This window comes from Pseudophryne corroboree, chromosome 3 (genome assembly GCF_028390025.1).
Source record: "Pseudophryne corroboree isolate aPseCor3 chromosome 3, aPseCor3.hap2, whole genome shotgun sequence".
Classification (NCBI taxonomy): domain Eukaryota; kingdom Metazoa; phylum Chordata; class Amphibia; order Anura; family Myobatrachidae; genus Pseudophryne; species Pseudophryne corroboree.
This window is the reverse complement of record NC_086446.1, coordinates 429,739,481-429,752,023: the sequence shown is the minus strand read 5'-3', so window position 1 is coordinate 429,752,023 and position 12,543 is coordinate 429,739,481. Positions and strand designations below refer to the sequence as shown.

The window sequence follows — 12,543 nt, the reverse complement described above, 5'->3', positions numbered from 1 at the left end:
GAGCGTACACAATAAGGAAGGATTTTGAATCCCGGGTAAGACTCATACCAGCCACACCAATCACACTGTACAACCTGTGATCTGAACCCAGTTAACAGCATGATAACAGCGGAGCCTCTGAAAAGATGGCTCACAACAATAATAACCCGATTTTTGTAACAATAACTATGTACAAGTATTGCAGACAATCCGCACTTGGGATGGGCGCCCAGCATCCACTACGGACTACGAGAAATAGAATTATCGGTAAGTAAATTCTTATTTTCTCTGACGTCCTAGTGGATGCTGGGACTCCGTCAGGACCATGGGGATTATACCAAAGCTCCCAAACGGGCGGGAGAGTGCGGATGACTCTGCAGCACCGAATGAGAGAACTCCAGGTCCTCCTCAGCCAGGGTATCAAATTTGTAGAATTTTGCAAACGTGTTTGCTTCTGACCAAGTAGCAGCTCGGCAAAGTTGTAAAGCCGAGACCCCTCGGGCAGCCGCCCAAGATGAGCCCACCTTCCTTGTGAAATGGGCATTTACATATTTTGGCTGTGGCAGGCCTGCCACAGAATGTGCAAGCTGAATTGTACTACACATCCAACTAGCAATCGTCTGCTTAGAAGCAAGAGCACCCAGTTTGTTGGGTGCATACAGGATAACAGCAAGTCAGTTTTCCTGACTCCAGCCGTCCTGGAAACCTATATTTTCAGGGCCCTGACAACATCTAGCAACTTGGAGTCCTCAAAGTCCCTAATAGCCGCAGGTACCACAATAAACTGGTTCAGGTGAAACGCTGACACCACCTTAGGGAGAAACTGGGGACGAGTCCGCAGCTCTGCCCTGTCCGAATGGACAATCAGATATGGGCTTTTGTGAGACAAAGCCACCAATTCTGACACTCGCCTGGCCGAGGCCAGGGCCAACCGCATGGTCACTTTTCATGTGAGATATTTCAAATCCACAGATTTGAGCGGTTTAAAATGTGATTTGAGGAATCCCAGAACTACGTTGAGATCCCACAGTGCCACTGGAGGCACAAAAGGGGGTTGTATATGCAGTACTCCCTTGACAAACTTCTGGACTTCAGGAAGTGAAGCCAATTCTTTCTGGAAGAAAATTGACAGGGCCGAAATTTGAACCTTAATGGACCCCAATTTGAGGCCCATAGACACTCCTGTTTGCAGGAAATGCAGGAATCGACCGAGATGAAATTTCTTCGTGGGGCCTTCTTGGCCTCACCCCACGCAACATATTTTCGCCACATGTGGTGATAATGTTGTGCGGTCACCTCCTTCCTGGCTTTGACCAGGGTAGGAATGACCTCTTCCGGAATGCCTTTTTCCCTTAGGATCCGGCGTTCCACCGCCATGCCGTCAAACGCAGCCGCGGTAAGTCTTGGAACAGACATGGTACTTGCTGAAGCAAGTCCCTTCTTAGCGGCAGAGGCCATGAGTCCTCTGTGAGCATTTCTTGAAGTTCCGGGTACCAAGTCCTTCTTGGCCAATCCGGAGCCACGAGTATAGTTCTTACTCCTCTACGTCTTATAATTCTCAGTACCTTGAGTATGATAAGCAGAGGAGGGAACGCATACACCGACTGGTACACCCACTGTGTTACCAGAACGTCCACAGCTATTGCCTGAGGGTCTCTTGTGTTCAGGCGGGACGCCATCATGTCCACCTTTGGTCTTTCCCAACGGTTCACAATCATGTGGAAGACTTCCCGATGAAGTCCCCACTCTCCCGGGTGGAGGTCGTGCCTGCTGAGGAAGTCTGCTTCCCAGTTGTCCACTCCCGGAATGAACACTGCTGACAGTGTTATCCCATGATTTTCCGCCCAGCGAAGAATCTTTGCAGTTTCTGCCATTTCCCTCTTGCTTCCTGTGCCGCCCTGTCTGTTTACGTGGGCGACTGCCGTGATGTTGTCCCACTGGATCAATAACGGCTGACCTTGAAGCAGAGGTCTTGCTAAGCTTAGAGCATTGTTTTATGTGGAGAGAAGTCTCCAGACTTGATCACACTCCCTGGAAATTTCTTCCCTGTGTGACTGCTCCCCAGCCTCTCCGGCTGGCATCCGTGGTCACCAGGACCCAGTCCTGAATGCCGAATCTGCGGCCCTTTAGTAGATGAGCACTCTGCAGCCACCGCAGAAGAAACACCCTTGTCCTTGGAGACAGGGTTATCCGCTGATGCATCTGAAGATGCGATCCGGATCATTTTTCCAGCAGATCCCACTGAAAAGTTCTTGCGTGAAATCTGCCGAATGGAATCGCTTCGTAAGAAGCCACCATTTTTCCCAGGACCCTTGTGCAATGATGCACTGACACTTTTCCTGGTTTTAGGAGGTTCCTGACTAGCTCGGATAACTCCCTTGCTTTCTTCTCCGGGAGAAACACCCTTTTCTGGACTGTGTCCAGAATCATCCCTAGGAACAGCAAATTGTCGTCGGAAACAGCTGCGGTTTTGGAATATTTAGAATCCACCCATGCTGTCGTAGAACTACTTGAGATAGTGCTACTCCGACCTCCAACTGTTCTCTGGACCTTGCCCTTATCAGGATATCGTCCATTTTCTTTGAAGAAGAATCATCATTTCGGCCATTACCTTGGTAAAGACCCGGGGTGCCGTGGACAATCCAACCGGCATCGTCTGAAACTGATGGTGACAGTTCTGTACCACGAACCTGAGGTACCCTTAGTGAGAAGGGCAAATTGGGACATGAAGGAAGCATCCCTGATGTCCCGGGACACCATATAGTCCCCTTCTTCCTGGTTCGCTATCACTGCTCTGAGTGACTCCATCTTGATTTGAACCTTTGTATGTAAGTGTTCAAATATTTCAGATTTAGAATAGGTCTCACCGAACCGTCTGGCTTCAGTACCACAATATAGTGTGGAATAATACCCCTTTCCTTGTTGTAGGAGGAGTACTTTGATTATCACCTGCTGGGAATACAGCTTGTGAATTGTTTCCAATACTGCCTCCCTGTCGGAGAGGAACAGACTTCAGACTTCAGGAACCTGCGAGGGGGAGACGTCTCGAATTTCCAATCTTTACCCCTGGGATACTACTTGTAGGATCCAGGGGTCCTGTACGGCCCCAGCGTCATGCTGAGGACTTGGCAGAAGCGGTGGAAGGCTTCTGTTCCTGGGAATGGGCTGCCTGCTGCAGTCTTCTTCCCTTTCCTCTATCCCTGGGCAGATATGACTGGCCTTTTGCCCGCTTGCCCTTATGGGGACGAAAGGACTGAGGCTGAAAAGACGGTGTCTTTTTCTGCTGAGATGTGACTTAGGGTAAAAAAGGAGGATTTTCCAGCTGTTGCCGTGGCCACCAGGTCCGATGGACCGACCCCAAATAACTCCTCCCCTTTATACGGCAATACTTCCATGTGCCGTTTGGAATCTGCATCACCTGACCACTGTCGTGTCCATAAACATCTTTTGGCAGATATGGACATCGCACTTACTCTTGATGCCAGAGTGCAAATATCTCTCTGTGCTCTATAGTCAATAAAATACTGTCCCTGTCAAGGGTATCAATATTTTCAGTCAGGGAATCCGACCAAGCTACCCCAGCGCTGCCCATCCAGGCTGAGGCGATAGCTGGTCGCAGTATAACACCAGTATGTGTGTATATACTTTTTAGGATATTTTCCAGCCTCCTATCAGCTGGCTCCTTGAGGGCGGCCGTATCTGGAGACGGTAACGCCACTTGTTTTGATAAGCGTGTGAGCGCCTTATCCACCCTAAGGGGTGTTTCCCAACGCGCCCTAACTTCTGGCGGGAAAGGGTATACCGCCAATAATTTTCTATCGGGGGAAACCCACGCATCATCACACACTTCATTTAATTTATCTGATTCAGGAAAAACTACATGTAGTTTTTTCACACCCACATAATACCCTTTTTTGTGGTACTTGTAGTATCAGAAATATGTAACACCTCCTTCATTGCCCTTAACATGTAACGTGTGGCCCTAAAGGAAAATACGTTTGTTTCTTCACCGTCGACACTGGAGTCAGTGTCCGTGTCTATGTCGACCGACTGAGGTAAATGGGCGTTTTAAAGCCCCCGACGGTGTTTGAGACGCCTGGACAGGTACTAATTTGTTTGCCGGCCGTCTCATGTCGTCAACCGACCATGAAGCGTGTTGACATTATCACGTAATTCCTTAAATAAGCCATCCGTTCCGGTGTCGACTCCCTAGAGAGTGACATCACCATTACAGGCAATTGCTCCGCCTCCTCACCAACATCGTCCTCATACATGTCGACACACACGTACAGACACACAGCACACACACAGGGAATGCTCTGATAGAGGACAGGACCCCACTAGCCCTTTGGGGAGACAGAGGGAGAGTTTGCCAGCACACACCAAAACGCTATAATTATACAGGGACAACCTTTATATAAGTGTTTTCCCTTATAGCATCTTAATATATAATCATATCGCCAAATAAGTGCCCCCCCCCTCTCTGTTTTAACCCTGTTTCTGTAGTGCAGTGCAGGGGAGAGCCTGGGAGCCTTCCCACCAGCAGTTCTGTGAGGGAAAATGGCGCTGTGTGCTGAGGAGATAGGCCCCGCCCCCTATTCCGGCGGGCTCTTCTCCCGGTTTTTCTGAGACCTGACAGGGGTGAAATACATCCATATAGCCTCAGGGACTATATGTGATGTATTCTTTTTAGCCAGAAAAGGTATTAACATTGCTGCCCAGGGCGCCCCCCCCCAGCGCCCTGCACCCTCAGTGACCGTTGGTGTGAAGTGTGCTGAGAGCAATGGCGCACAGCTGCAGTGCTGTGCGCTACCTCATGAAGACTGAAAAGCCTTCAGCCGCCGGTTTCTGGACCTCTTCTTACTTCGGCATCTGCAAGGGGGTCGGCGGCGCGGCTCCGGTGACCCATCCAGGCTGTACCTGTGATCGTCCCTCTGGAGCTAGTGTCCAGTAGCCTAAGAAGCGAATCCATCCTGCACGCAGGTGAGTTCACTTCTCCCCTAGGTCCCTCGTTGCAGTGAGCCTGTTGCCAGCAGGACTCACTGAAAATAAGAAACCTATCAAAACTTTTACTCTAAGCAGCTCTTTATGAGAGCCACCTAGATTGCACCCTGCTCGGACGGGCACAAAAACCTAACTGAGGCTTGGAGGAGGGTCATAGGGGGAGGAGCCAGTGCACACCACCTGATCCTAAAGCTTTTACTTTTGTGCCCTGTCTCCTGCGGAGCCGCTATTCCCCATGGTCCTGACGGAGTCCCAGCATCCACTAGGACGTCAGAGAAATATACTTTAAAAACGATCTTTTTTGTAACTGTAACCTCTGAAGTTATTCTTGAAATAAAAACTTAATTTCTCATTCTGATATTCTGTGTACTTACAGAATATGTGAGCAAGAAAGGAGCAGCCGTAGATTTCTCCGAGTGTTGAGAAACTGGATATATACAAAAGTAATGCACAAAAAATAGAAATCGCACGCTCCACTGAAGAAATACAGTACTTGGAAAGAGTAATAGTCCGTAATTGAGGCCTTCACGGTATAGTAATCTTCTATTTCTCCCAATCCTCACAAGTTATTCAATCCACTGTATGTCTTCAGTGGAGCACAACATTTCTATTTTTTTGTGTATTATTCTGTGTTCTTAACCTACATCTTGTTAGGAACACATGCTACTGATTTTGAAAGTGTATGTACAGTAAGCATAACCGAAAGAACACTGTGGAAGTAGCCCTAAAGGTTTTGGTGGTGGCAACCAATATAGGTTATTGTTAGGATAGTTAGCAAAACACCATCACGACCACCCAACTCGAAGGAGTCCTGAGGATGGGTGTGCCTATGACAGAAGTGGACAAATATGTTGGTACCCTTACAGCTCATTGAAACAATGCGGCATTCCTCCTGAGAAGTGATGAAACTAGAAGTTATTGCAGGCCTGGCCAACCTGTGGCTCTCCAGCTGTTGTGAAACTACACATCCCAGCATGCCTTGCCACAGTTTTAGCATTCCCTAATAGCAAAGACTGTGGCAAAGCATGCTGGGACTTGTAGTTTCGCAACAGCTGGAGAGCCACAGGTTGGCCAGGCCTGAGTTATTGTCTCCAGTATACAAGAATGTCACAAGCAAAGAAACCTTGAAAAGAGATCAATTAGTCTCTAAGAGATATTCTAAAATGGCCTGGAACGATTAGCTGGTACCCCTTAGAAATCACAATCACTGGATTATAGTGTTATGTCACATGTCTTCAGTCCTCTAATACAGTGGCTCTCAAACTGTGTTCCATGGCACCATGGGATGGTGGGCTAGTACCAATTAAAATTACTTATGGTCAATGTAATAGACAAAACCAAAGTTTGTGGCTTTCCATCATAAAATATGTGGACAAACAGAAGGGAATCCTGTTCCTCACCACATAACTGAACCTTAAGATGACATATAAACTATAAAAAAAAAAAAAAAAATCAGAATTTCACAATAAGAAACTTTTGGCTGTGAAAAAAATCCCTGATACTCTGGGGTGACATGATTCAAAAATGTTTGGGACCCACTGTTCTAACCAGTCATTAAGCCAATTTAACTGGAGAAAAGTAGTCACTTCTGCTTGGTATCATTGTGTGCACTACACTGAACATGGCCAAGATAAAGTAAAGGATATAGATGTCTGAGGAAAACTGTGGTCCAGCAAGTTAACAATAAAGCCTGTTAAACCATCTCCAAGCAGCTTGATGTTCCTGTGACTGCAGTTGCAAATTACTAGAGGTTTAAAGTCCATGGGACTGTATACAAACTCCCATGACAGGGCCACAAGAGGAAAATCAATCCCAGATTAAACAGAAGGATAGCGAGAATGATAGAAAAAAAAGCCAAGGAAATGTTGAATTCTAAAGTCAAGCTATGTCAGTGTCTGATCGCACCAAAGCTTTTTTTAGCAACAGTGGGCTCCATGGAAGAAAATCCAAGAGGACTCTACATTTGAAAAAAGCAATATAATAGTGCCAGACTGGAAATTGCTAAAATGCACAAGACACAATGCTTTTGGGAGTAAGTCCACTGAACAGAGGACTCAAAATAGGAGCTTTTGTATAGTAACACTAACTCTAAGTTCACAGACAAAGAAATGAAGCTTTCAAAGAAAGACCACCATGCCTACTGGGAAACACGGAGAAAGCTTGGCTATATGTTTTGGAGCTGTTTTCTGGGTCTGGCAACGGTGCCTTAAATCTATAGAGCGCACAATGAAATCTTATGCCTACCAAGGCATTCTGGAGCTAGATATACTGCCTAGTGTCAGAAAGCTGTCTCAGTCACAGGTCATGGGTCCTCCAACAGGAAAATGACTCACAGCTAAAAGCACCCATGAATGGATATGAACAAAATATATTGGACTATTCTGAAGTGACATTCTATGAGCCCTGATCTGAATATTATTGAACGTTTATGGAAAGAGCTGAAATTATGCAGTCTGGAGAAGGCATTCATCAAATCTGGACTTTTAACTTGTCTGGGACTGCAAGCACAGATCTGCGCTAAATCGCATTGAGACTTGCCTTAACGTGGATTTCTAAATGACTAGCACAAAGTCTGCCCCTGGGTTTTTAACTCATTAACTAATTTGTGTCAAACTCTCAGATAATTTAATCTGCTCCTACTGTATATGTTAATTTGAACAACACTGCTACATATGTTAGAACAAAAAACAAATAAATTCTTATGGCTTTATTTCAACAGAAAACCAAGGTATAAATCTCTTTTTAACTGGAGGTGTCCCTAAAGCTGGTCTATTGTTATACTTCAAAAGTCATGGGTTTGCCATATTAGGCCCTGGATCAGAATGCCAGTGGCACCGACAAGTCTGCTATACCTGGACACGTGTGAAAAGGCGTCCAGCAGTACATTCTCAAATTCCCGTGTAAATTCTGGTCCCTTGCGCTTACTGTTCTGGATGACATCATTGGCCAAGTATAGGAAAGTCAGCTTCCGGCTTGATTTGGCTTAAGAAAACAAAAGAAAGGATTAATCATCAGTGATGAACCAAAGTATAATCATGACAATCAGCTAAATATCCACTGATGGGCTGCTGGCAGAGCTTAGGCAGTTTATATATCTGTTCCTACAGTACAGCATTTCTATAATATACACTACAAGAGTACAGCTCCTACTGAATGTTAGTTTGGACTGTGCTTCGAAGATGAACAATTTATGTACAGTGTGCAGCATATTACCGGACCCAAAACCTTCCTTGTAAAATCTATTGTTTTATTCTACAAAGCTACAAAGTGTGCCTGAAGGTTGGAAAACCTGCAAAAAAAAATAAATTTATTATATATATATATATATATATATATATATATATATATATATATATATACACACACACACATATATACACACACTCAGTGATTTTCCTTTAGGTGCTCTGGTTTCTTTCCATAGTACAGTTGTGTCCTCACTTACTGGGTATCCGTACGCCATACAGCGAGATGCCCGGCATTGCCTGCATGCGCGCAGCGCAGGTCCTGGCTCAGTGTGAAAGGGTTTCCGAGTTGGCTGCAGTGTGAAAGGAAGACCCGGATCATACATGATCCAGGTCATGCCTAAAAGGCTGCCGATAAACAAGCTCAGGAGCACTTGGAGATTACATCATCTGCAAGCGTTGTGTGTGAATGGAGATGACCAAGGACCATCCGGGGGTGTGAAAGGGGTAAGTGTACCGGAAGCCCCTGATCCGACCAGTGTTCGGTATCCCAGGTCAGAGCTGGGGCTTCAGTGTGCAAGGGGCATAGGTCATACTTGCCTACCTGACCCTCTCCATGAGGGAGAAAATGCTCTGTTCCTGGACTGTCCTGGTAATGTATGATTGCCATCACCTGTGGTGAGCTAGTTAATTGATAAGAAAGGTGTTTCACCACAGGTGATGGCAATCATACATTACCAGGAAAGTCCAGGAACAGAGCATTTTCTCCCTCATGGAGAGGGTCAGGTAGGCAAGTATGGGCATAGGTAACATTTTTAAAATAGAAAAGTGGAGATGTTGGGCATATTAACCAATCATATTCAACTAATTTCCTAGAATGTACAGATAAAGGATAAGCAGAATCTTATTGGTTGGACAATATCTCCATGTATCATTCATATAAGTTTAAAGTAAATACGCACACTAAATTAAGTTGCGGAATATGTAAGTGCTATTTAAACAAACTGCTAATAACCATTTGCACTACAAATAATCATTCACTATGATAAATTGACCACTGGTCACTAATAAATGTTACTGTATCAGACTCAAATAAGTACAGGCAAATGTGTTGTAACCTATCGCAGAAAGCAGATTCTCACTACATTTTTGGAACAGATTATAAAATTACAGCAAACGTAACTTGTTGCTATTGGTATGCACCAGTTTCTGGGAATGTCCTTTAGGACGCTGCAGCACAGCTATCATACATTAGCTTTCATCACTGTAACTGCGTTGTCTGATCAAAACTACTGTCTCTACAGTTGCTATGGGTTACAATTTATATTCATTAGAAATAGCTTCATATTTACTACAATAAAAAAAAAAAAAAAAAAAGACAAGCTGGTGAGTCCTTATGTTGGACTTGTACACTGCATGCTATAGGATACCAGTGTTAAAGCTATTTTATTGTCCAAGCTTTGAAACAGAAAATATAGTTCAATTCTCAAGGGCATCTCAGCTCTTTGACTGTTATTAGTTCACAATTACAGCAGAAACCGTCATTTATTACTACAAAGCAGAGTGCAAATGTCACAATAGGTACTTGATTCATCAGACATTGCAACATGATTGGAGCAATTGTATTGCTATGGCAACCTCCAACAAATTACCGAACTACGAAATATTTAAGGCTATTAGGATAAAAATGGAGTGTGTTGAAGATTATGCAAAATATAGTACAGTCTTTGGAGCATTGCTTTACTGAGAAGCCACCGACTTTATAACAGTTCTTTCAACAATGATGCACGGACTATAATAAAAAGATGAATATATTGGAACAAAGGTTGGTTTTTATTTTTTTAATGGTTAGGATTCATTTTCTACTTATCAAAAAAAAAAAAAAAGGACTAAAAATGCCAGACAGGTGCTGTGCACAACCACCATTACTTGGCAGTGCCATGCAAGCATTACAATAGGTTCTGTGATAATTTCAACATCAAGGGCTTGATGCGGAGTTGAGTGTACACCTATTGGTTAATATACCACCTGTCTAAATCCCGGCGGTCGGGATCTCGACCGCAGCCCCGTATTCCCACTAGGGTGGTGGGTCCACGCCATAACCCGAGTGGCAATATAACCTGTGGCAAGCAAAGCGAGCCCATTAGGGGACTCGTTGCGCTCGCTGCCGGTATGCCAGCATGTATATATTATGTATTCCAGAACAAGGTAACTTGCGTATAAAGAGCAAGCGCAAAAAGGGGCGATGCAGAGCGTAATCTAGGGCATCTCCACTCACCATAGAAAAGATGTAATCTGGGCTATAAAGGGACATGTTCACATAGGCAAAGGTCCGTGTGGGTGCGATGATGCAACTGCAGACTATGTAGATTAAAATGTAAGTAAAAATAAATTGCATACAAAAAAAGATTGCATACTCCAAGCGACCTTACAATCTAATTGTAGATGTTGCTGGTGACACATGCTCATGATACAGGTACAGTACTAGTGCCGGGCTCTAAACTGTGTGCGATTCCCAACACTGTCATTCCTGCTCCCAGTCAGATGAGAACTATAGGGCAGCACATATGGTGTAATGCAGAGATTATCAACCACAGTCCTCAAGGCACACTAACGCTGGGTACACACTTAACGATGTGTACACAGCCCGACATCGCTACCGACGGGACCCGGCATGCGGCAAGGGAATACACACTTGCCGATGCCGGGTCAGATAGGTGGAGCTGCGGGACATGCTGCATTCTGCCGATAGGGAACGTCGCCAACAACCCGCGGGAGCGCGCATATCGTGGGTACACACTAGACGATTTACCTGATATGTCGCTCCGATCAATGGGATCGTGAGACATATTGTCTGTGTACCTAGCTTAAAATACAGGTTTTAAAGGACAGCTATACTTAAAAGTATAAAAACAAGGTTGCAGGTGCACAATTCAAACACTATCATAAATAATGGCCTATTGTGTGTGTTGTTTCAATGTAACTAATTTCCCACCTTCACTTCTCACTACTTTATTCTCACCTCATTACCTCTCATTAACTTACCACTCTCAGCCTCTCTCACTAACCTATCTTCACTATATATTTTTTCACTCTAGTGTACCCCCAAATGTTAGGGACTTGCCCGATTAATGAGGTCACCTGGATGCGGTGGGCAAGCTGTTATTTATGGGCATAACCAGGGGCGGATTGGGACGCCGGGACACCGGGCCAGTTCCTGGTTGGCCGGTCCCATTGTCCCCTTAGCAGGCTGACTCACCCCTCCACCTGGCCTCCGGCCGCGATCGGAGCTCAGCTCCGATCACGCAGAGCTTGGAAACGGCCCCTGCACACAGTGCACAGCAACTGCCAGTGATGCTGCAGTCCGTGCAGCACTTCCTCATACAGCAAGCTCCGGACTAGGCATGATGTCATGTAGGGGGCGTGGCTAGCACTCGGCACTGCTCTGCTGCAGAGAAGTGACTGAACCGACTACAGGGGCAGAAAGAGGTTCAGTAGCTCAGTGCACGGTAAAGTACAGTAAGATGTAGTAGAAGAAGGGATGAGGGAGAGGACAGAGAGGTATATGGATTACTAATGAAAATAAAAGTGGAGTGAAAGAAAATAAATTGAGGTGGCAAAGAAAAGTATGTGATAGAGATTAGAGAGAGAGAGAGAGAATAAGGCAAGTAAGAGGCTCTATGTCAGGGATTAGGAAGGAAAATATGTCAGTAAACTATTATGGAGAAAAAGGAAGACAAAATAAATGAGACTAAAGTATAAAGACTAAAGAGGCTTCAAAGAGTGTAAAGAGTCAAGAAAAGGAAACAGGTACTTGCGTGTTATAATATAGAGGGAGAGGGACTTACTTGCGGTTGTAATATAAAGTGACAGGGACTTGTGTGTTGTAATATAGAGGGACAAGTATTTGCATGTTGTAATATAGAGAGACAGGTACTTGCGTGTTGTAATATAGAGGGACAGGTACTTGTGTGTTGCAATATAGAGGAACAGGGACTTGCGTGTTGTAATATAGAGAGACAGGCACTTGCGTGTTGTAATATAGAGGGACAGGGACTTGCGTGTTGTAATATAGAGGGACAAGTACTTGTGTGTGTTGTAATACAGAGTGACAGGGACTTGCGTGTTGTAATATAAAGGGACAGGGACTTGCATGTTGTAATATAGAGAGACAGGCACTTGTGAGTTGTAATATAGAGGGATAGGGACATGTGTATGTTGTAATATAGAGGGACAGGGACTTGTGTGTTCTAATATAGCGGGACAGGGACTTGCGTGTGTTGTAATATAGAAGGACAGGGACTTGCGTGAGTTGTAATGTAGAGGGACATGGACTGTTGTACTATAGAGGGACAGGTACTTGCGTGTGTTGTAA

At 44.9% G+C, this 12,543-nt stretch overlaps 1 protein-coding gene across 1 annotated transcript in view; it reads right to left on the bottom strand.

The window, feature by feature from the left end:
* RPRD1B (regulation of nuclear pre-mRNA domain containing 1B) overlaps positions 1–12,543 on the bottom strand; it is a 110,095-nt gene that overhangs the window by 65,003 nt on the left and 32,549 nt on the right. Inside the window, exon 2 of the mRNA XM_063960375.1 lies at positions 7,836–7,965. Within this exon, the coding sequence (XP_063816445.1) occupies positions 7,836–7,965 (130 nt within the window). The remainder of the gene's footprint in view (positions 1–7,835; positions 7,966–12,543) is intronic.